Genomic DNA, 23,531 nt, shown 5'->3' on the forward strand with positions numbered 1-23,531 from the left:
CCAGACCTCCAGAAAACGCCCTGTGTTTAGAACCCTCTTTGAGTGTCACCTTGCGTGACATGAAATATTTTTCAAAACATGTAATCCTTTAATCTGGGCCTCTCAGTGAAATCAGTGCTTTATCACTCACGACCATCTGTTGTTTCAGCCACGCAGTAAATAACTTGGGAGATGTGGCTTCTAAGGCGCTTATCTCTTTGTTCTCTCCAAATTCTGAGAAATGACATTTGAATTTTCCTCTGAGACAGCGGCGCATCTAAAATTGATCTCTGCGTACCCTCCCGTCTGGGGCTGCCATTAAGGAAGTCACAGGACTGGGAGGCATTTGAGGTGGGTGAAAAGTGTTTTGCTTCTGATCACCGGGTTCCATTAAATTTCATAAATGAGGCTTGATCGAAAAATAAGCTGGGCGGAAAAATAAGGCGTCCCCTCCCTACGACATACGGTGTATTCTTAACCACCCTCCGAAGGAGGCTGGGGCGGCTGTCATGTTAGATTAGGATTAAAAATTGCGGACCCCAACATGGGTCCAATTTAGTTAATTCTGCAGCAAGTGAACTAAGAGCTAATGGCGTGGGATTATGCACCTGCTGCGGCTGCAAAGTTATTGGTGATGGTTACAGGGGTGAGGGAGATTGGGCAGAGGAGGGGGTGATAAAAGGATTGATCCACGCTCTGGTCTCCCCTCTGTCTTTGGGGAAAACCATTCACCTCCTTAAGGCCTCGTCTCCATATCCACCAAATGCCAGCTTAGTGATCATTTTCACTTTTCGTGAATTTAACAGCCAATGTCTACAAGAGTGAAAATAAGGGTTCTCTGGGTGAAGCAGGGATGGGGGTCACAGGCCCCCCTCCCAGGCTTTCCTGCCGCACCACCCCCCCTCCTGCTTGGCCATTCCTGCTCTCTGCCCCTCATGCCCTCGGTCTCAGGCCCTGAGGCTCCCTGGGGGCAGCTGAAAACCTCTGGCCTTGGTGATCCCACCGGTTCCCAGGGGCACCCAGCCAAGACCTGTTCCCGGGGACCTGGTGCCCCCTGCAGGGCACTGGTGACACCGCGTGCAGTTTGCAGCTACCCAAGTAGGAACCAGGAAGGACTGCACTGGGCCCCAGCCAGGCAGGGACAGACACAGCCTCTGCTCTCAGTGTGGGGTGGCGAGGGCCTAAAAATGAAGAAGAATCATAATAGAAACATCCCGATGAGTCTGGGGAAAGCTGCCCTCGGAAGGCCGTTTAAGCTGAGGACTGAAGGGTGATTTGGCCAATAGAAGCTGATGGGACGCCTTCCAGGCAGAGGACCAGCACCTGCCAATGACGATCAGTGGCACTGTGCTAGATGCCAGCCTGGGTGTAGATGTCAGCCTGGGTGTAGACACCGTCCTGGGTGTAGACTCAGGATACCCCAGGAGGGAAGTTCTATAGGGAGGAACTGATGCTTGCTCAAGGTCACACAGCACGTGAGTGGCAAAGAGGATTTAAGCCCCAGAGCCGGGATTTGAACCAAGCCCGTTAGCTGCAGAGCCCACTCTGGTTGCCTGTCTGCTCTGCTGGATGAGACAAGCTCAGCTGGAGGAAACGGTTTGAAGAGAGGAATGTGCTTGCGGGGCGTGGGGAGGAGGAAGGGCAGTTTGCTGGCATGTAAGGACAAGGAGGGTCGGGGCGATGAGATGAGGCCAATGTATCCTATATCTAAGTTATTAAATTGAAAAAGTAACATGTACCTGGTTGGCACAGGGCTCAGAGGTCGAGTGGGGAGCTGGGACTTTGTCTCAAGGGTGCTGGGATGCCTCTGGGGCCTTGGAGCACAGAGGCGACCGAATTCACAGGTGCCTTTCATAAAGCCTCTTTGGGCTGCAGTTTGGAGCATGGATGGATTTGGAGGCAGCGAGGCCAGGGACGAGGCCACTGTGGAGGCACTGACGGGGACTTGGGCCTGGGGTGGGGTTCATTTACAGAATGTGCCTGGCAGAGGGACAGATATCAAGTTTCCAGGGGCCGCCGTAATAAATGACCACAAACTGAGGTGGGAGGGGTGGTTAAACCAACAGAAATGAATTGTCTCATGGTTCCGGAGCCAGAAGTTCAGCATCAGTTTCACTGGACTGAGATGAAGGGGTCAGCAGAGCCGCGCCCCCCACTCCAGAGGTTCCTTCCTTGCCAGTCCCTCTTCCGGTGGCTGCTGGCAATCATGGTCATTCCTTGGTCTGTAGACGCCATCTCTGCCTCCCTCTTCACATGACTTTCTTGTGTGCGTGTGTGTGCGTGCATGTGTGCATGTGTGGGGGGGGGGCTTGCTTTTGTGTGTGTGTGTGTGTGTGTGATCTCCCTCTGCTCCCCTCTTCTCAGACACCTGTGACTGGATTTAGGGCCCACTGGAAAATGCAGGATCATCTCCCCATGTCAAGATCCTTAACCTAATCGCGTCTGCAAAGACCCTCTTTCCTTTGCATTTAGGATTCCAGGGAGTAGGGCCTGGTGTCTTTGGGGACCTTTATTCAGCCGACTGTATGTGCAGGAGGAGACACAGGAGGCTCAAAGGCCCTCCCTTGAAGGGGTCGCTCACTGGTTAAATGTGATGACGGATTTCTATTAAGACATCGAGAAAGAGTGACAAGGGAGGGTGGGTGTGGGACATAGAAGTAGGGGGGGCGGAGGCGTGGCTCTAACCCTGGCCTGGGAGGGCTGGTGTTAAGGAAGCACATCCCAGCCTTGAGCACTGATTTGAGTCTTGGGGAATGGTCCCTCTGGAAGACCTGAAGGAACGGGCATTCGGCAGAGGATACAGCATGGGCAAAGGCCTGGAGGTGACGGCACCCACACTGTCATCAAAGCAGCTTCAGTAGCTTTGTGAGGTTCTGTGAGTCAAGTCTAGATTAAGCCAGGGCTTGGATGATGTGCCCTCGCTCTGCATGGAGACTGTCTTTAAATTGAAGAAGTAATGTGTACGTGGTAAAAAGACATTGAACCAGTGCAGAAGAGTATACAATAGTAAGAAATGTCTCTCAGCTTTACACCCTATTCTTCTCTCCAAAGGCACCTTTCATAATGGTTTCTTGTGTGATCTTGTGTATCTTTCCAAAAACGTTCTCAGCCTATGCAAATATATACACATTACATCTGTGTGCATTTTTAAAAACACAGATGGGGCAGAGCCTACATGCTGTTCTGAACCGTGGTTTTCTTCACAAGCCACCACATCCTGGCGATCTTTCATATGCGGCACATTGAGTCTTATTTCATTTTTTGCCAACACCTTAAGGGCGGGTTTTCATGGCTGTCTACTATTCCAATTTGCAGATCTGCCCTATGGACTTGGCCAGCACAAGGGGGCCAGATTTTGAATATGTTGGGGGAGGACTTGTGGGGAGGTAAGTAGGTAAAGCATTTTAGATGAAAGGAACAGTTTAGGCAGAGGCCAGGAGGCAGGGCAAGCCAAGGTGGTTTTTTCCCCAATTAATCTATCCTGTATCTAACTCTGTGTGTGTGTGCGAATGTGCATAAACTGCCCACCACGCACCCCATTTTCCTAGAAGGAGAACAGTGTTACTGGGCGTGGATGGGGTCTGGTGTCAGGGGGACCCAGGGCAGTTTGCCCAGTGGCTTAAACTTTCTCAGTCTTACCTTTAAAATATTGATCTTATTGGTCACTCACCCATATTCCTATATGTTAAGTACAGTACTATATCTGTTTTTTTTTTGAAGATGGAGTCTCACTCTGTCACCCAGGCTGGAGTGCAGTGGCGTGATCTCGGCTCACTGCAAGCTCCGCCTCCCAGGTTCACACCATTCTCCATTCTCCTTCCTCAGCCTCCTGAGTAGCTGGGAGTACAGGCGCCCACCACCACGCCCGGCTAATTTTTTTTTTTTTTGTATTTTTAGTAGAGACGGGGTTTCACCGTGTTAGCCAGGATGGTCTCGATCTCCTGACCTCATGATCCGCCTGCCTTGGCCTCCCAAAGTGCTGGGATTACAGGTGTGAGCTACTGCACCCGGACTTTTCTTTTTTTTTTTTTTTTTAAACAGGGTCTCACTCTTTTGCCCAGGCTGGAGGGCAGTAGTGCGATCACAGCTCACTGCAGCCTTGACCTCCTGGGATCAAGCCATCCTCCCGCCTCAGCCTCCCAAGTACCTGGACTACAGGAGAGAGTGAGCATGCCCGACTGCTTCTTTTTTTTTTTTTTTTTTAGTAGAGAAGGGGTTTCGCTATGTTGGCCAGGCTGGTCTAAAACTTCTGAGCTCAAGTGATTCATCCACCTTGACCTCTGGAAGTGCTAGGATTATACACGTGTGTGCCACAGCACCTGGCCCGTATATCTTATTTTTGAACTTTTTATTAAAACATAATACTTCAGGCCAGGCACAGTGGCTCACACCTGTAATCCCAGCACTTTGGGAGGCCGAGGCAGGCGGATCACCTGAGGTCGGGAGGTCCAGACCAGCCTGGCCAACATGTAGAAACCCTGTCTCTACTAAAAATACAAAATTAGCCGGGTGTGGTGGCACATGCCTGTAATCCCAGCTACTCGGGAGGCTGAGGCAGGAGAATTGCTTGAACCCAGGAGGTGGAGGTTGTGGTGAGCTGAGATCGCGCCACTGCACTCCAGCCTGGGCAACAAGAGCGAAACTCCGTCTCAAAAACAAAACAAAACAAAACAAAAAACACTGCAAAGCATATAAATCCTAAGTGTTCAGCTCCATGAATTCCCACAAAATAAACACACCATGTAACCAGCCCCCAGACCAAGAAACAGAACAGAGCCAGTCCCGAGACCACGTGTTCCCAGCCAGTCACTGCCCACCAGATTCCTGACTTCTCATCCAGACATCAGCTTGGCCTGTTTTTGAGCTACAAATATAAGTGGAATCCCACTGTGGTGTTCTCTTTTGATCTGGCTTTTTTCCTTTCATTATTTTCTGAGATGTATCGATGTTGTTGCATGGATTTAATGATTCTGTGTATAATTTGTAAATTCTCAAAGCTCTATATAAACATATGGATTATAAGAAATCCACACATATGTACATATACATATGTATATATAGACATATACGTGTGTACGTATATGTATATGTATACATGCAGTATATGTATATGTATACATGCAGACATATTTGTATATACACATATATACCACATATATTATGTATTATATATAATTTGTCTCACACGCAGGGTAGATACTTGATTGTCCTTCAGCAAACATACCAAGATTCACTTATCCTTTTGCTCTGGGCTTTCAGTTATTTCGTGCCGACTGTTATTAAAAAGAAACATGGTATCTTCTGATCTTCTGAGCCTCCCTCCGAGGCTGGCTCTGCCTGCTTGCTGTTTCTCACAAGAGGAAACGCAGGCTCAGAGAAGCCAGGCGCACTGCCCACCCCCTTGCACGCTCCGGGCGGCGCCGGGACTCGAACGCGCGCCCCAGAGCTGCTGACACCGCCGTCTCCCCGCAGGCCGAGGAGGTGGGCGCGCCCGGCGGCCCGCGGCAGCCCCGAGCCGACCGCTGCCCGCCGCCTCCGCGGACTCTGCCCCCCGGCGCCTGCCAGGCTGCGCGCTGTCAGGCGGACTCCGAGTGCCCGCGGCACCGGCGCTGCTGCTACAACGGATGCGCCTACGCCTGCCTAGAAGCTGTGCCGCCCCCGCCAGGTAGGTCCTGAGCCCGAGGGAGGGGGCTGAGGGAGAAGGACAGGTAAACAGAGCTGTCCCGGGTAGGAGAGAGCTCGACTCGGGGGAGGGGGAAAAAGGAGCTGGGCTTAAAGCTGGGCCACCTGGGCGGGTCTCTGGCGCCTCCACTGCGCACCTGTGAACGGGGACGGGCGCTCCTTGAGCACGCGTGGCGCTGCTGTGCAGCTGCTGTGTGTCCCACTGCCCTTGGGGACCTGCGTTGTAGGAGATGCCCTTCCAGAGAAAATGCCTCTTCCTATGAAAATGGGATGGGGGCAGGGACCCTAGATGCCTCCAGGGAGCCACAGTCCAGCAGACACCCATTCCCGGGAAAATGCCCGCTGATAGGAGAATGGGGGTGCAGTGGGATTTCTCATTTAAAAGATCAAGATTCGAGGCTTTTCTTTAAAATATCGGACCATGTTCCCTGGGCTGCCACCAGCTGGAACCTCAGGTGCCGCTGGATGAGGAGGTGTCTTCTAGCTTCCCACTCACCCCATCACCCCACCAGGCCTGCCACACTTCTCATGCCTGGCCCTGGGGTATTTGAGGTGGAGACCAGGAGCTTAGCAATCCACATGGGGCATGCCCCAGAGAGGAGCGGGTGTGTGGCTTCAGATCCACCGGCCAGCTGTCACTTTCTTGAGTCTCCTCTCCTGTGAAATGGGTGGATCACCTGAGGTCAGGAGTTTGAGACCAGCCTGGGCAACATGCTGAAACCCTGTCTCTACTAAAAATACAAAAATTAGCCAGGCGTGGTGGCAGGAGCCTAAAATCCCAGCTACTTGGGAGACTGAGGCAGGAGAATCACTTGAACCCAGGAGGTGGAAGTTGCAGTGAGCCAAGGTTGTGCCATTGCACTCCAGCCTGGGTGACAGAGTGAGACTCTGTCTCAAAAAAAAAAAAAAAGATAAGATAAGACAACGTGCAGCTCACGGTGGACCTGCCATTCCAAAGTGCTCAGCACTGCACGGGTCTGGGAGCAGGTAATGAGATGTGTGTTGAATCAGGATGCCAACCTCTTGGGGGGAAACAATGTTGAGGGATTCATCATTGGCAGGATGGAGTTTCAGATCCCTTTTGAAGAGAAGGTTTGGGAAGGGAAGGAGGTGACCCCGTCGGGGACAGTAAGTGGGGAGTAGGGTGGACAAGTAGCTATTTCCTGGGGAAAATGTGCCCTTGGGTGGGGAAAATGTGCCCCTAAGCGGGTAGGATTTGGAGCAAGGAAGTTTTCTCCACCCTCAGCTCTGCTCAGGGTGATAACAACAGCTGTTTGGACTGTACCTTCTGCGAGAGGCTGTGGGTTCCCATGGGCCTTAATTAGGGAAGGCGGCTCGAGAAGGTGGCCCAGCCCCTCCTCCCAAGGCTGAGAGGAGAGTCAGAGATGGCAAGAATAACCTCACTTTGTTTTCTTTGGGGTGAGGTCACAGCGATGACAGGGGACTCAGCACACTTAATCATGCTCATAATTACAGTCTTATAATGCTCATCAAGACAGACAGGGACTATTTTAGTACTGCCTCTGGGCAGGCACTGGCCCCTGCTCCAGGCCAGGCAGCCTCCTACTCAGCCTTCATAAGAAAAACTAAATGTTGCCCCTCATGGTGGACGACCACATAAAGGCACTCCCCTCTGGGTGGGCTTATCAAAAAAGGTGCCCCTTCCTCTGGAATGTGACCTGGCATAGGGATTCTAGCCTTGCTTCCTGCCTGGACCAGGTGCTTTTGAGCAGTGCACAGATGATACAACTGTACATGGCATTCCCAATAGCCTTGTCGTACATCATCTCATTTCATGCTCACACAGCTTGATGAGATGACTGTTATCAGCCCTGTGCCACAACTGAAGCTCAGAGAAGCTGAATCATTTGCCGAAGGTCACACAGCAGGCAGACCTGCAGTTTCCATCCAGTTGTCTGACTGTAGAGAAGTGTTCATTGCCTTAGGCCGTGAGTGTGGGAATGGGGGGCCCCTGCCCTGGCACCTGTACCCACATGTGGGGTCCTTCATTGCCAGGAATATCCTCCCCGAGACGTCACATGGCTCACTTCCTTGCCTCCTTTAGACCTATTTCAAAAGGCCACTTCTCAGGAAAGATTTCCCTCTCTGAAAGACAGCCCCTTGGCCATTTTTTAACCCTCCATCCCTGTTTAATTTTTCTCTGTAGCATAATCTGGAAGACGGTGTTTTACTTGTTTGTTCATTGACTGTTCTCTCCCCACTTGAAGGTCAGCCCCACAGGGCAGGGAGTTTGTCTTTCATTCACTGCTGTAACCCCAGCGTCTAAAATGGTCTCTGGGCATATAATACTCAATAACTATTGACTCCTTCATTCATTCACTGGCCAGCAGGAAGAGCAATCATACTACTAGTGAGTAATAACAACAATGCTGTCTAACGCCAGATTTCACAGTCTTGGCATATTGTCATCTGGGGTTGGATGATTCTACTTGCTGGGCGGGGCGGGGGGCGCTCTCCCGTGCACTGTAGGGTGGTCAGCGGCTTCCTTGGCCCCTCCCCACCCGATGCCAATAGCAACATCTACCCCAAATTGTGACAACCAAAAGTGTCTCTAATCTTTCCTAAATGCTCTCTGGGGAACAAAATCGCTCTGCATTGAGAACCACTGGTCTAACATAAGATGACGTGGAACACATCAGGCCCTGTTCCAGGCACCTTACTTCTTCATTGCCATCTGGATTTGGGTCTGTCCAAAGCAGACCCAGAGACAAGGACTTGGGCCCAGGTTGTTTATTTGGGAGGTGATCCCAGGTAGTTCCAGTGAAGGCGTGAAGAGCTGAGACCCCAGGGCCACCAGGCCTTTAAGGGTCTTCAACTAGAGTGATGGGGAGCCCGGACCAAGTTTCACTACTCCAAACATTTGCTTATTTCCCTGCTGCTCAGAAGCCTTTGATCAAGGCAAAAGAGAATACAAACAGCACATATTACTACGTTTCCTACCTGAAAATGTTTCCTAACACATGGTCCGATGTGGTGGGGAAAAGGAGGGAAGAACTGAAAGGCTGGGCATAGAGGCTGCAGAACCATGGCGTCATTCCTGTGTCAGAGGTCACAGACTGCTGGGTCCTTTCTCTGCTGTTCCAACTTCCACTGTCGTTATAATCAGCGAGTGCTTCTTTATAGAAAAAGCTAACCAGCATTTTTACCAGTACCCATCAATGTACTTTAAAAGATGCTAATTATTTTTCTATTCTCTTTATAAAGATAAATATTAGTAATTTTTATTTTTGTCTTATTTTGGAGTCAAACGAATGCAGAGGTCACAAGCAAATGTGATCCCAGAACCGTTTTGATCTCCAACATGCTTAAAGTTTTCTGCCCAGGCACGGTGGCTCACACCTGTAATCCCAGCACTTTGGGAGGCCAAAGCAGGAGGATCGCGCGAGGCCAGGAGTTTGGGACCAGCCTGGGCAACATAGGGAGACCCCCTGTCTCTACAGAATAATAATAATCATCATCATCATCATTAATAAAAAAGTTTTAAAATTACTTGTCAACACTTAAAAACCAGAAGATTTCTATTTTTAAAAATACAGACTTGGCCGGGTACAGTGGCTCACGCCTGTAATACCAGCACTTTGGGAGGCCAAAGGGGGTAGATCACCTGAGGTCAGGAGTTCTAGACCACCCTGGCCAACATGGCAAAACCCTGTCTCTACTAAAAATACAAAAATTAGCCGGGCATGGTGGTGCGCGCCTGTAATCCCAGCTACTTGGGAGACTGAGGCAGGAGACTTGCTTGAACCCGGAAAGCAGAGGTTGCAATGAGCTGAGATTGCGCCATTGCACTCCAGCCTGGGCGACAAGAGTGAAACTTTGTCTCAAAAAAAAAAAAACAAAAAAATACAGACTTACAGTCCAGGTGCAGTGGCTCACTCCTGTAATCCCAGCACTTTGGGAGGCCGAAGGGGGTGGATCACTTGAGGCCAGGAGTTCAAGACCAGCCTGGGCAACATGGCAAAACCCCATCTCTACTAAAAATACAAAAATTAGCCAGGTGTGGTGGCGGGCGCCTGTAATCCCAGCTACTCGGGAGGCTGAGACAGGAGAACTGCTTGAACCTGGGAGGCAGAGGTTGCAGTGAGCTGAGATCGTGCCACTACCCTCCAGTCTGGGTGACAGAACAAGACTCTGTCTCTAAATAAATAAATAAATAAATAAATAATAAGTAAATAAATAAATAGAATAAGAACTTACAGTAAGAAAAAAATAAAACAGTCTGGGAGCATTGGAAATGACTGGTCAGGGCTAACCAGCAGTTGATTCATCCAGGCAGGAGGCACTCTCTGTTTTGCCGTGGCCCTGCCTGGTCTGTTTTCCTGTCCCCTAGAGGCATTTGAGTTTTCGACCCCTGCCTTTCAAAGGCCTTCCCGTAAACTGTGTGGGTGACTCTTTCTGTTAAAACCAGGTATACTGGTTATACCTGGGTGATGGGATCACCTGTACACCAAACTTCACCCATACACCAAACTTCAGTGACAGGCAATTTACCTGTGCAACAAACCTGCATGTGCACCCCCAAACCTAAAAGTTAAAAGAATAAAGTATTAGTTAGAGAACAGACTATGCTGCTGCAACAAAAAGACCCATAAATACAGGGACCCAACCTGTGAGGCATTTTCTTCTCTCTCAGCTATTAGTGCAGAGACAGACATTTGTGGTAGGCAGGTAGCTCTGCTCGCAAAGCCATCTAGGGACCCGGCTTCCTTCTTGCCACTCTGCAGTCTGATTGATGTCCTTGCCCACATGGTCAGAATGGCTCCCAGCCTGCGGGAAGGAAAAGAGGGAGGGAGGGGAGCAGAGACCCCTGATCAGAGGGCAAAACAGGAAGTTGCATGGTTACTGCTGCTCACATCTTTGTGGCCAGAACCCTGTCACATGGCCACAAGTAGCTGCCAGGGAGGCAGGGAAGGCTAGTCCCCAGCTTGGTGGCCCAGTGCCCAGCCCACAGTGAAAGGTTCTATCACTAAAAGCGAAGAGTGAAGGTGTGCCAGGAACCATAGTTATTTCTCCCATGGGGAGTCTCTGTGCTGTCATGAAATTGGGGTGCCCCCAGCCCCCAAGCCTGGGCATTTCTCAGCTGCTTGAGGAGGGCCTTGATCTGACCCTGTATTGTGTTAGTCTTAGACTGGCTGGTGCAGCCGAAACCTCGATGGCTTGGTGGCAATGGCTGGCTCCTGGATGGCCCTGAGGAGGTGTTACAAGGTACTTGCCGGGTAAAGCCCAGACCCTACATCCAAGCCTCGATCCCTCCTTCTCAGCTGCTTCCAGAAAGCTAGCAGCACCAGGCTGGCTGTCCCCATGTACAGGCCCTTCAGTCAAACACTCAGCCCTCTTTGATCCTCCCCACCCCAGCGCAGAAGGGCTGATGGCTGGGGGCTTGGCCAGAATCAAAGCCCAGTACAGAATAAGGGCTTCGACTCTCCCCAAGAACGGGGCCTCCTCCTGGACGGAGAATTGAAGGGGAGGGGGCTTAGGGTTGGTTTTCAAATTCCTAGAATTATAGGGGGTTCACTGCTCTCTAAAGATGAGGCCTCTCCGGGGGTGGGGGAGGTACCAGGAGGCAGAGGGCAGTTTCTGGAAGGAACAGCATGCAGGCCGGGGGCCTGGAGGCCTAGGAGGTGAGAGCAGGCACCCTTCCACACCTGCGGCTGTGCTTCTGACTCCACATCCATCTGTGTGTTGTGTCCGCTAGAGTGTGCAGCTGTGTATGCAACTGTGTGGCCGTCCTTGTGCCTGTGGCTGAATATTTGTGTGTGTGTGTGTGTGTGTGTGTGCATGCAAAAGTGTGTGACTGTATTGTGAGTGTGTACATGTGTGGGTGAACGTGTGTGTATGTGGGTGTGGATATGAGTGTGCAGGATTTGTGTGTGGGGATGAACATGTGTATATGTCTGTGTGTATTTGTGTGTCCGACTTGCTTGTGTAAGTGTCTGTGTACCTGTGCGACTGTAGGAGTGAGTGTGTGTTTCAGGGTGTATCCGTGAACATGTCTATATGGATGTTGCTGAGCCTGTGAGAGTATGTTTGGGATCAGGTGAGCTTGGACTGCCTGTGTTTGTGTGTGTGTTTGTGGGTGTGCACGTGTGCACGTGTGCCACGTGCCGCTGAGTGAGACCCAGGGCCTAGCTTGGAACCTGGGGTACAGAAGTGAGGCCGCCTCTCTGGGTGAGGTGCGTTCCCTGCACCCGTCTCGGGGGTCTGCCCTCTAGACCCCAGCGTGTGTCCCTCCCGCAGCAGAGGCGTGCAGCACCACGGAGGACGGGGCCGAACCGCTGCTGTGTCCCTCGGGCTATGAGTGCCACATCCTGAGCCCAGGTGATGTGGCCGAAGGCATCCCCAACCGTGGACAGTGCGTCAAGCAGCGCCAGCAAGCAGGTGAGTGTGGCACCCCCTGCCCTGATCCTGGCCCCTGCCCCAGTCCCCTTCTCCCTGTAAGCGCCTCTCACCCCCATGGATGACCTGCCCCAGGAAGCAGCCCCAGCACCTGGGCCTGACTGAGAGCTCCTCACATCTTCCCCCTGCCCGGCTCCTTCTTTTATGGCCCCTACCCTTTCCCTACCACACTAGCATGTGACCGAAGCTCTTGAGCCAGCAGACTGGCTGCAAACCCCAGCTCTGCACCTCCCAGCTGGGCGACACTGGGGTTAATTTCTTCCTATCTCTGAGCCTCAGTTTCCTCATTTGTAAAATGGGGCTACTTCATGCTGTTGTGGGGCGTAACTGAAATCATAAGTGCAGAGCAGTCGGAGCAGCCCTAAGGAATAGTAGGTGGTCAGTAAACACTGGATATTTTATATCTACGTATGTGTAGATGGACCCGACTTACGATGGTCAACTTAACGATTGTTAGACTACGCTGGTGCAGAAGCAACATGCATTCTGTAGAGACTGTACTTCAACTTCCCATCCAACCATTCCGTTTTTCACTTTCAGTATGGTAATCAAATTACACGATACATTCAATATTTTATTATAAAATAGGCTTTGTGTTAGATGACTTTGCCCAACTCTAGGCTAATGTAAGTGTTCTGAGCACATTTAAGGTAGGCTCAGCTAAGGTATGGTGTTCAGTAGGTTAACTGTGTTCAATGCATTTTGACTTCAGATATTTTCAGCTTGTAGGGGGCTTATCTGTACATAACTCCATTGTAAGTCAAGAAGCATCTGTGTCTGTTTTAGAGGAGCATCTGTATCTGTTTTCAAACCGCATAGAATTAGAATTGTCTGAGCATCCTTAACTTCCCAGAACTTCTGCCAGGACTGTTCAGTTTGACTTAATTTGTGTTTGTCTTTGGACACAAAGGCAATAAATAGATGAGTGAATGGTGTTGCTTTCATTGGCATAATTTTCCCAAGAAAAGAAAGAACAATGGCACAGCGATTCCTGGTGGTATCTAAAACCATCTCGAACCCCATGCGAGGCAATCAAGTTGAAAGACTTCAATGTGCTTTTTGGCATGGAGTTTGGATGAACTGTGTGGTGAGCCAGGAGTCTGGGACTTCAGGGTGGCCAGGTTCACCTTGTCAAAGCCAATGTCAATCAGACTAAGACCACACCCAGGGGCCCCTGTCCCCACTTCGGCATCTCATAGCCCTAATAGCTAAGGACAGGACCCTCAGACAAGATTGGTGATAATTACAGTGACCCTATTTGCCAAAAGTATACTGGGAGATGCATGATCTGCCAAAACCTCTTTTTTTTTTTTCTCATTTGAGACTGTATTTCTCTGAAGTGTTTCAAGAAAGGCATAGACATAAAATCAGTCATACATTTAATGTCATTATCATAGCAGATAAAGTGATGAAAATCCTGGAATCCTGAACTTTGAAGAAATTATCTACAAAAGGCTTTGAAACAAAGAGATGCCTTTTTGGTTTCCTCTACATTCCACTTGCTATTTGCAGGGCTTTGTTTGGGGTTATAGGGTGGCTTCTCCAGCCAGATAGCCTGGGCTCCCACAGCTACTCAGCCTCTTACTGCTGTGGGCAGCAAATAACATAACCTTTTCAGGCCTCATTTGCCTTTTCTGTAAAATTGGTTCATAATACTTGAGGTACTTCACAGGGCTCTTTGAGCAGTGAGTTAAGCCATGTAGAGTGTCCATCACTTCACAAGCACAGAACACAACCTTCACTGTTTTATCACTGCTTGTCTCTAGACAGTCAATCCTGCCGTGGGTGAGTGGGGTGTATGGTCCTTTGGATGTAAAATCGCAAGGGCCTGCCAGCCAGTCTGAGGCTGCTGGAGTGTGGAAGGGATAGCCTTTTCCAAAAGAGAGCTGTGGAGCGAGTTGCGAGTTCGTTGGACTATGCCACCATTTATAATAATGACGGCATAATAGGAATGCCTTGGGCACTTGTCTTTTTCATCCCCTGATCTTTTCATTCAGCCCTATGATGTCTAAGACCAAGGTCACACCAAGTCAAACTAGTTCTTAAGGGTTCAAACCAGTTAAAAAAATTCCCATTTCAAGACAGAGCTAAGCAAAGAGAGTCAGTCATTCAATGGTGACCACACCAATGATGCCTACTGTTAACACGCACTTTTGGAGTACTCTCTTTAAATTAAGCTTTGCTGCAAGCCTGCAAAAGGAAAGTAGAACCAGGAGGCAGTGCTGCATAGGTTTCAGAGTGCAGGCTCAGAACCACAGGAAGAAGTCCAAAGCCTGTAACTTTCTTCCTCCGTTGCCTCGAGCAGGTCACCCAACCTTTCTTAGCCTCAGTTCGTTGATCTGTAAAATAGAGATGGCGATGGTAACCATGACGACTACTTCATGGGGTAGTTGTGGGGCTTGAGTGAGAGAAAACACCTATGAAGTTCTTAGAATAGCACCTGGCGCACTGTTGGTCCTCAGTGAATGTGTGCTACCATCATCTGTGTCTTAGTAAAGGGAGGATATGAGTTCAGGAATTTACCCAAAAGATGCAGAGCTGGAATTCCAAGCCTGTCCACCAGCCTCAGAGCCTATGTGTGTGTGTGTGTCTGTGTGTGTGTGTGTGTATGTGAGCTTCCCCTCCCAAATGAATGATTTGGGCTTCCATATGGAAATGTAAGTGGAATTCCCCCTAGCCTTGTTCTCAGGGGGCTGACACTTAGCAATAATTACTGGTAATTTATTGGTAATTATATATAGCTTTGAAAACATTTTTAATTCCAGCAACTTTCCTTGGAGCAAAAATCTCAGGGGAAGAGTGGCCCCCTTGTCCCACCCTTACCAAGGAAGAAGCTTTTTATTTAAGTTTTTAAAAACTGCATATTTGAAATAGTTTCAGACTTACAAAAATGTTGCAAAGTAGTACCTTGAACCCCCCCACTCAGATTCACCAGTTGTTAAAAAAAACTACCGTTACATTTTCTTTTATGCTCTCTCGCCACTTATAAATCTACGTGTGTATTTTTCTGGACCATTTGAGAGTAAGCGACAGACCCTGTGCCCACACCTAAGATGCCATCCTCCCCTAAGAGAGGCTTCTAGTGGTACCAATAGTCCTTCAAGTTTGACCATCCAGCACCTGGAACCAGGCATTTGAGGGGTTCACGTTTTATGCAAGAGGAAAATGAACATTGACATGTATAGTAAATCTGGTTTTTCAGAGAGTGGGGTCAGGGAAAATCGGTGCATTTTTCTGAGTAGGTTTGAGGTCACACAGAAGCTGAGCTGCAGGGGCTGGCCCCTCCTTGTCCTGCCCAAGACACTGCTTGAGAAGAATGAAGTGGGGCTCGTCTAGCCTTGAGTGGGAGGAAATTTGAGAAAAGTGATGAGTAATCACTTTTGGTAATAAATTATAAGTGATTATATTTGGCCTGAGGAGGGGGTCCGGGGTCCACATTTACCTCTGCCTCCTTGTGGTGTTATGGGCCAGAATTCATCCCCAGGTAAAGGGGGAGCAGGAAAGTTTCGGGGAGCTCCCCCAGCCTACAAAAACCCCAGCCATTTGCTTTGGAAAATAGCTATTGCTGCAGTTGCTGATCAGCAGGTGCTGACCCACTGGAGGGCCTAGAGCGGTTCCATGGAGTGTTAGCACCTTGACCAATAAATGTCCATGCTGGTCCCAAACAGCCTGATGATTTTTAGTATGGCCACAAAACAAAAAGAAAATGTCTGGCTACCGTGCATATGTACTTGATTGACCTTATAGCAGAGAAGGCCGCGCTGATCACCAGGATGGAGAAGTGAGCTAAATTTGAGAGAGATTGCCCCATTCAAGCATCCACATGTCCTGGTCACATTCCTGTCGGCAAATGCTTTCCTGCTACTATGGGGTGGGTAGCATGGCTACCTAGTCATGGGTGGCCATCCAGTCATGGGACATGCATGAAATTGCCAGCAGTTGACCACTTTTTACACACAAAGATAGCATTTTCATATGGCTCCTCCTAACACTGCATAGATATGTTTTAAATGAAATTGTTTCTTTTAATCCTCACAATAACTTTAAGAGGTACTAATTTTATGCCTATTTTTAGGTGAGGAAACTGAGGCTCAAAGAGGATGAGTGAGGATTCATACTCAAGTTACTTTGTCATTTGCAGTAATGACATCAGAGTTTCTCTTGGGCAGACTCAAAAGAGTGCCATCTCTTCCCCCTGTGAACATATTTTGTAATGACATTTACTCAACAGTGTGTTGAAATTTGGCTTCCAGTTCATCTGTTAAAACAGTCGTTTTGGCCGGGCACAGTGGCTTATGCCTGTAATCCCAGCACTTTGGGAGGCTGAGGCGGGTGGATCACCTGAGGTCAGGAGTTCGAGGCCAGCCTGACCAACATGGCGAAACCCCATCTCTACTCAAAATACAAAATTGGCCGGGCGTGGTGGCACATGCCTGTAATCCAGCTACTCGGGAGACTGAGGCAGGAGAATCACTTGAACCCAGGAGGCAGAGGTTACAGTGAGCTGAGATCATGCCACTGCACTCCAGCCTGGGCAACAGAGTGATACTTCGTCTAAAAGAAAAAAAAAAAAAGACAGTGGTTCTGAAACTTTTTGCTCTCAAGACCACTGTACCCTCAAAGATGTTAAGGAGATCTCACAGGGCTTTCCTTTATGGGTTGATGGCTCTGGATATTATCATATTAGAAACTAGAGCTGAGACATTAAAAATGCTCATGTAGCCTCTGAACAATTCCATTGTACACTAGTGAGATGGTGAGAGTGAAAAACACAAGTAATTCCTCAGTATTACTATGAAAACAGTTTTGGCCTTCTAAACTGCTAAAAGAAGTTTTTTCCTCTCACTTGTTTTCCAGATGGGAGAATCCTACGACACAAACTTTACAAAGAATATCCAGGTAAAAGAAGAAACTGTTCTTTCTTTCCAGAGGGCACAAAAAAAAGGCAATGAATGTTTCTTATGTGAAGAAAAAAATAAAAGCTCAGGGCTGAGATATAGGGAACAGAATGGGACCTGGGATTAAGAAACAAAATAGAAGACCTGTGGTCTGATGGTGGGCGGGGAGTTGTGAGTCACAGAGGAGCTCCTGGCAAACATGACCTCATGCTGAAGAGCAGAGCCTGGAACTGCTCATATTTAAGCCTCTGCTACTTTCATTCAGAGAACTGGAAAACATGGCTGATACCACTCTTCCATTCATCCATCTAATCATCCATCGATCCATCCATCTCTCCATCTATTATTTCATCCATCCATTCATCCCTCCATCCATCTACCCACCCACCCATCTACCCACCATCCATCCATCCATCCACCGATTCATCCATCCATCCACTCATTCATCCATTCATATATCCGTCTATTCTTTCATCCATCTTCCTGTTCTTTCATCCATTCATTCCTCTATCAATCTATTCAACCATCTATTCATTCTTCCATCCATCCACCGATTCATCCATCCATCCACTCATTCATCCATTCATATATCCATCTATTCTTTCATCCATCTTCCTGTTCTTTCATCCATTCATTCCTCTATCAATCTATTCATCCATCTATTCATTCTTCCATCCATCCACCCATTCATCCATCCATCCACATATTCATCTATCTTTTCACCCACCCATCTATCCTTTTATCCACCCCTTTATTCCTTCATCCCTCCATCCATCCATCCTTTCATTCACTCACCTATTCACCAATCATCCATTCATCTATCCATCCATCCATTCATACATACATCCTTTCATTTATCCATCTATCCACCTATCTACCTTTTTTTTTTTTGAGATGGAGTCTCACTCTGTTGCCTAGGCTGGGGTGCACTGGAGTAATCTTGGCTCACTGCAAACTCTGCCTCCCGGGTTCAAGCGATTCTCCTGTCTCAGCCTCCCAAATAGCTGGGATTACAGGTGCCCGCCACCATACCTGGGTAATTTTTGTATTTTTAGTAGAGACAAGGTTTCACCTTGTTGGCCAGGCTGGTCTCAAACTCCTGACCTCAGGTGATCTGCCCGCCTCGGCCTCCCAAAGTGCTAGGTTTAGAGGCATGAGCCACTGTGCCTGGCCCCATCCACCCATCTGTCTATCCATTTATCCATCCATCCACACATCCATCCACCCACCCATCTATGCATCTACCCACCATCCATCCACCCACCCATTCATCTATCCATTCACTCATTCATCCATTCATATATTCATCTAATCTTTCATCCGTCCATTTTTTCAAGCATGCATCCATCCATCCATTCCTCCATCAATCTATTCATCCATCTATTCATTCTTCCATCTGTCCATCTATATATTCATCTATCTTTTCATCTACCCATCTATCTATTATTTTATCCACCCCTCTATTCCTTTATCCCTCCATCCAACCATCCTTATATCCACTCATCTATTTGCCCATACATCCATTCACCCAACCATCCATCCTTCTGCCCATTCATCCATTCATGCACATATCCTTGCATTCATTCATCTATCTCTTCTTTCATCCATTCATCCATCCATCCATCCACCTATCCACCCATCTATCCATCCATCCATTCACCTATGTATCCATTCATCCATCCACCCATATATCCATCTATCTATTCAGCCATCCAGCCAGCCATCTATCCACCCATCTATCCATACATCCATACATCCATACATCCATCCACCCACCCATCTATCCATCCATCCATCTATCCATTCATCTACCCATCTATCCATCTATCCACCCCACCCATATATCCGTTCACCCATCCATCCATCCATCATTTATCCATTCACCCATCCATCCATCCATTCTCCCATCCATCCAATATGTCTTTATCAATAATTTCCAGCACATATTTTCTAAGTATTACTCATCAGTCTGTGCTGGGGGTTGGAGCTACATTTGTGAACATGACAGACCCAGTTGCTGCTGTCATGCAGGTAATATCAAGCAGAAAATTCGGACATGAATAAAGCCCAAGTGGTTATTTTGTGATAATAGTGACAAGCCTTCCTGACATCACATGCTGGATACTATGAGGAGACCTTAGTCCAGGTTGTGAGGAAAGGCTTCCTAAGGAGGGGACATGAAAGCTCAGCCTAAAGAATAAGAAATAGTGGGCAGCAGAATGGCATGTGTGAAGCTCTTGAGGTCGGAAGCAATTTGGCCATCCCCAAAGCTAGAGTGTGTGGTGAGCTGTGGAGGTGGTGGGAGGTAAGACCAGAAACATAGACAGAGCTGGTGACACCAGCTGGGGGGCCTGGGGAGGGAGAAGAGGCACTGCAGGTGGGGACTGAGTGACCTCAGTTGGGGGATGGAGGAGACGGCCAGGTCACCAGGCTTCATTTGGCAGTTGCTGGTGTGCCACAGAGGGCATTAGAGCAGGAATAGATACATCTACCCCAACAGAGCTGTGTTCTTTTCACAGAAGGTGACTCAAAGAATGTGGCAGAACCTGGAAGGGGACAACAGAGGCACTTTCAGTAAAGCAATGGCAAGCAGGTGAGTGGGTAGAGAGCAAGAGTCAGTGGCCAGGGTAAATGTGGGCAGCCAGTGTCCTGGCAGCTTTCACCACCAGGTTGAGGAGCAGGAGGGTGACAGTAGCACTTTCCCTACTGGTAGAATTTGAAATTCCCTTCTGCAGTAAGTCCTAACCTAACGTCATCAATGGGTTCTTGGAAACTGACTTTAAATGCAATGACGTACTATATGCACTGTATGCCATAGAAGCTTAACTTGTTTGTTTGTGTTTTTAAGAGACGGAGTCTCACTCTGTCACCCAGGCTGGAGTGCACTGGCACAATCATTGTTCACTGCAGCCTCAGATTCCTAGGCTCAAGCCATCCTCCCGCCTCAGCCTCAGTCCCAGTAGCTGGGACTACAGACATACACCACCGCACCTGGCTAATTTTTTTGTGTTTTTTGTAGAGATGAGTTCTCACTATGTTACTCAGGCTGGTCTTGAACTCCTGGCCTCAAGCAGTCCTCCCACTTTGGCCTCCCAAAGTGCTGGCATTGCAGGCATGAGTCACTGTGCCTTGCCTTAACTCTTGTTTATATCCATTAGCCTATGGTAAAATTGTTTTTGTTATATAGTAGGTCATTTTGCTTAAAGTTGCAGTTTCCAATAAGCTATCCATGATGTTAAATGAAGACCTACTGCAATTTCAAGAGGAACATAGGAGAATTTTGTGTGTGATCAGAAGTGGAAGCAATTCTGTATCCCTCTGAATCAAAATCCAAGACCAGACTAGGTCACAACTTTCCATTCCATTCTTTTGCCTTGATGTCTCTAGGAAGTCTTGTCTATCTCTTCTCACCTCAGTCAAACAATTCTGTTGGGTGCCAACTCTCTGATAGTCATGGTTCCAGCCTCTTGGTTGCTCAGCGGTATTTCATGCCAGGGTGGTATGGTGAACAAATCCCACAGAGCCCCTGCTCTCAGGGAGGCCACATCCTGGTAGGGGAAGGCTACACAAGCCAACAGATCAATCAATACAAAGAAAGGTGTGGTGAAGAAGTGAACAGGCAATGTGGGGCAGAGTCGCTGGGCAGGAGCAGAGCCTGGGGCAGGGGCTGCTTCGTTTGGGGTCAGGGAAGGCCCTGTGGGGGTTGAAGTCTGAGCCAAGATCCGAGGTGAGAAGGTGCTGCTTGGGGAGGGTCTGGAGGATAGGCGCCCAGGTGGAGGGAGTTGGAAGAGTGAAAGTACTGAGGCAGGAGGGACGCTGGCTTTGGGGAGCCAAAAGAAGTCCCCTGGGGTAGACACAGGAAGGTGGCAGGGAGGCTGACTCCAGAGGAGGCCGCAGGTGAGGCACAGGCTTGCTCTCAGGTGCCCTCAAAGGTGAGGCACAGGTGCATGCAAAGGGCTGTGGAGTTGCAGCCCTAAACCTGAAAATCTACCCAGCCCTTGTGAATGCTGGATAGCCACAGAGGGCAAAAAGGAGCCCCTAAAAGCAGGTGACAGCCTCCCAGGACGTCACTGAAAAGCAAATGTCAGATTGCAGATTCCAGAGTCCTCCCGGAAAATCTGGGGCCCATAGGGACTGATGCCAGCATGTCTATTACCTGTTGATGACAGGAGCCGTCCCTGGAGTAGGTCAGATGCAGCTGAGGACTGAGCTTCTACAGGGAAGAAAGAGGCCAGTGGATGAGGACGAGACCTTGAGAGGCAATTTAGGATGGTTTAGAAGTTGAGGCTTTTGCGGGGGCGCAGCAGCTCCTGCCTGTAATCCCAACGTTTTGGGAGGCCAAGGCAGGCATATGGTATGATCCCAGGAGTTCAAGCCCAGCCTGGCCTGGCCAACATGTTGAAACCCTATCTCCACAAAAAAATACAAAACTACCCAGGCATGGTGGTGCGCACCTGTGGTCCCGTCCCAGCTACTTGGGAGGCTGCGGTGGGAGGATCACCTGAGCCCAGGGAGGTTAAGGCTGCAGTGAGCCATGTTTGCACCATTGCACTCCAACCTGGGTGACAGAGTGAGACCCTGTTTCAAGAAAAAAAAAAAAAAAAAAAAAAAAGTACAGCCTTTGGAGCAAGCTAGGCCTGGGTTTAAATTCTTGCTCCACCACTGTGTGACCTTTAGTAAATAATTTCAGCTCTCCAAGCCTCAGCTTCCTCATCTATAAAATGGGACTGATGGTAAGGGAGGAGTTAGGAACTAAATAAGACGATGCCGTGAAGACGTCACAGTGAGCTCTGAATTGGGTCTTCTCAGAAAGGGGCATCTTCCTGGTGTTTCTGATGGTGGCAGTGGTGGTGGGGAGATGAAAGATTTGTGACTCTGTGGTCTGCCCTGCAGCGGTTCACCCTGACCCTTCTTTGTCTCTGGTCTGCCCTGCAGCGGTTCACCCTGATCCTTCTTTGCTTCCTTTCCAGCTGGGTTGCAAGAACATTCCTCCACTTTCTGCTAAGCCTTGGAAACAGCTGGGAAAAGTAGTTTGACCCTCAAAGTGCACATTCAGCTCAGCAGAGCAAGTCCCCAGAGATGCTTAGAGACAGGACACCTGGCCGTCAATCCCAGTTTGGCCCAGCCTGGTTGGGCGACTTTGTGGGAGCCACTTAACAGCTCTGGGTCCCTGTTGTACCATCCTGGGAGGAAGGCCCTGCAGCTCCACGAGACCTTTACCCCGGAAAGAAGCCGCCGCCCACGCAAGCAGTTCTGAAGCCCCTTTCTAAGACAAGGCTCAGCATCTTGATATTTTTGACAGATTTCTCCCAAGTCTGGCTCTGGGAGGTATGTACCTATCTCAGATGTTCCCAAGATAAATTCATCCTTCAGGAAATGGAAATGAACTTGCCTACTAATGTGTGATTCCTAGTTCTAGCCACCTGATGTGCTGAGGCCTAAATGTTAGCAGGTGGGAGGAGGCCACAGACAATAAAAACAACCAAATAAGATGCCGAGTCTCTGGTGTTTTGTGATACTTTGCCACTGTTTATTTCAGGGGCGGGAAGCAGCGTGGGTATCGCTGGGATGAGGTGTCAGCTCAGCTCTGCGCCTGGAACCCTGTGTTAGCATAGAGCCCCTGAAGCAGACCCTGGGAGGGGGATTTGTTGAAAGTGATTCATTAGGGAGGTTCCTGGGAAAAACCGGCACGAGAGTGGGGAAGTAGAACAGGAGGAGACAGTCAGAAGAGGGAGAGGTGACGAGGGCCCATGGAGGGCACCTTTGCTGCAATCCCTCTGGGGGTCTTGGAGGAAGTCTGAGTCCCACCAGGGCTGGCTCCAGGCCTGTGCATCCTGTGCTGTCATCCAGAAGGACCCTACGCTTGGTTTAATGATCTGCTGTCACCATTTAAAAACTCTTAGTCGTTGTTGAACAAGGGGCCTGCTTGTTCATTTTGCAAATGACATCAGTAGCCCCGAGCCACACTGTGGAGTCGGTTCCACTGGGGCTGGGCAGCAGAACCCGAGTATGCGTAACCCTTCCAGCACCCATCAGTGAATGGCGAGGCTGCCCCTCCCTCTAAGAGAGGAGGCAGCCCACCTGCCGCCAGGGAGGGAGAGGCACAAAGGCACCCAAGGGGACATGGGCAGAGCCCCTGGGGCACCCTGAGGCTCTGCCATTAAATCATGGGTGCCCCACCTGTGCTAGATGGCTTGCTCGCACTGGCCTGGGGTTGGCTGAAGTCCCCAGGGTTCACCAGAGCTGAGGACAAAATCCAAATTCCAATGGCGTCTGCACAGAATGTACACACACATATACACAGGCTCGTGTGAGAAATGATTAAATTCAACCAACAACCCACTCTCTTCAAAACAACCTCATGGAAATTGGTACTAATCAATTATTTGACAGGATTCAACCTTTTTAATTCCAAAATGCACTTGCGTGGAGACAACATCCAAGCGTCTGTATTTGAAAAGCCCTGCCCATGCACCCCCATTCATGGCCCGTGCACCCCCACTCATGGCCCATGTACCCCCACTCACAGCCCGTGTGCCCCAACTCACACTCTTT

At 49.2% G+C, this 23,531-nt stretch overlaps 1 protein-coding gene across 2 annotated transcripts in view; it reads left to right on the forward strand.

The window, feature by feature from the left end:
* WFDC1 (WAP four-disulfide core domain 1) overlaps window positions 1-22,468 on the forward strand; it is a 35,069-nt gene extending 12,601 nt beyond the window's left edge. The window contains exons 2-7 of one of the 2 annotated variants that reach the window (XM_054452662.2): window positions 5,452-5,644; window positions 10,804-10,887; window positions 11,920-12,060; window positions 16,936-16,977; window positions 19,496-19,569; window positions 21,947-22,468. In XM_054452662.2, coding sequence (XP_054308637.1) covers window positions 5,452-5,644; window positions 10,804-10,887; window positions 11,920-12,060; window positions 16,936-16,977; window positions 19,496-19,554 — 519 coding nt within the window. In that variant the 3' untranslated portion in view covers window positions 19,555-19,569; window positions 21,947-22,468. The remainder of the gene's footprint in view (window positions 1-5,451; window positions 5,645-10,803; window positions 10,888-11,919; window positions 12,061-16,935; window positions 16,978-19,495; window positions 19,570-21,946) is intronic. The other variant, XM_054452664.2, reaches the window with a different exon arrangement.
* The last annotated feature ends 1,063 nt before the right edge of the window (window positions 22,469-23,531 follow it).

This window comes from Pongo pygmaeus, chromosome 18, assembly GCF_028885625.2.
Source record: "Pongo pygmaeus isolate AG05252 chromosome 18, NHGRI_mPonPyg2-v2.0_pri, whole genome shotgun sequence".
NCBI classification, from domain to species: domain Eukaryota; kingdom Metazoa; phylum Chordata; class Mammalia; order Primates; family Hominidae; genus Pongo; species Pongo pygmaeus.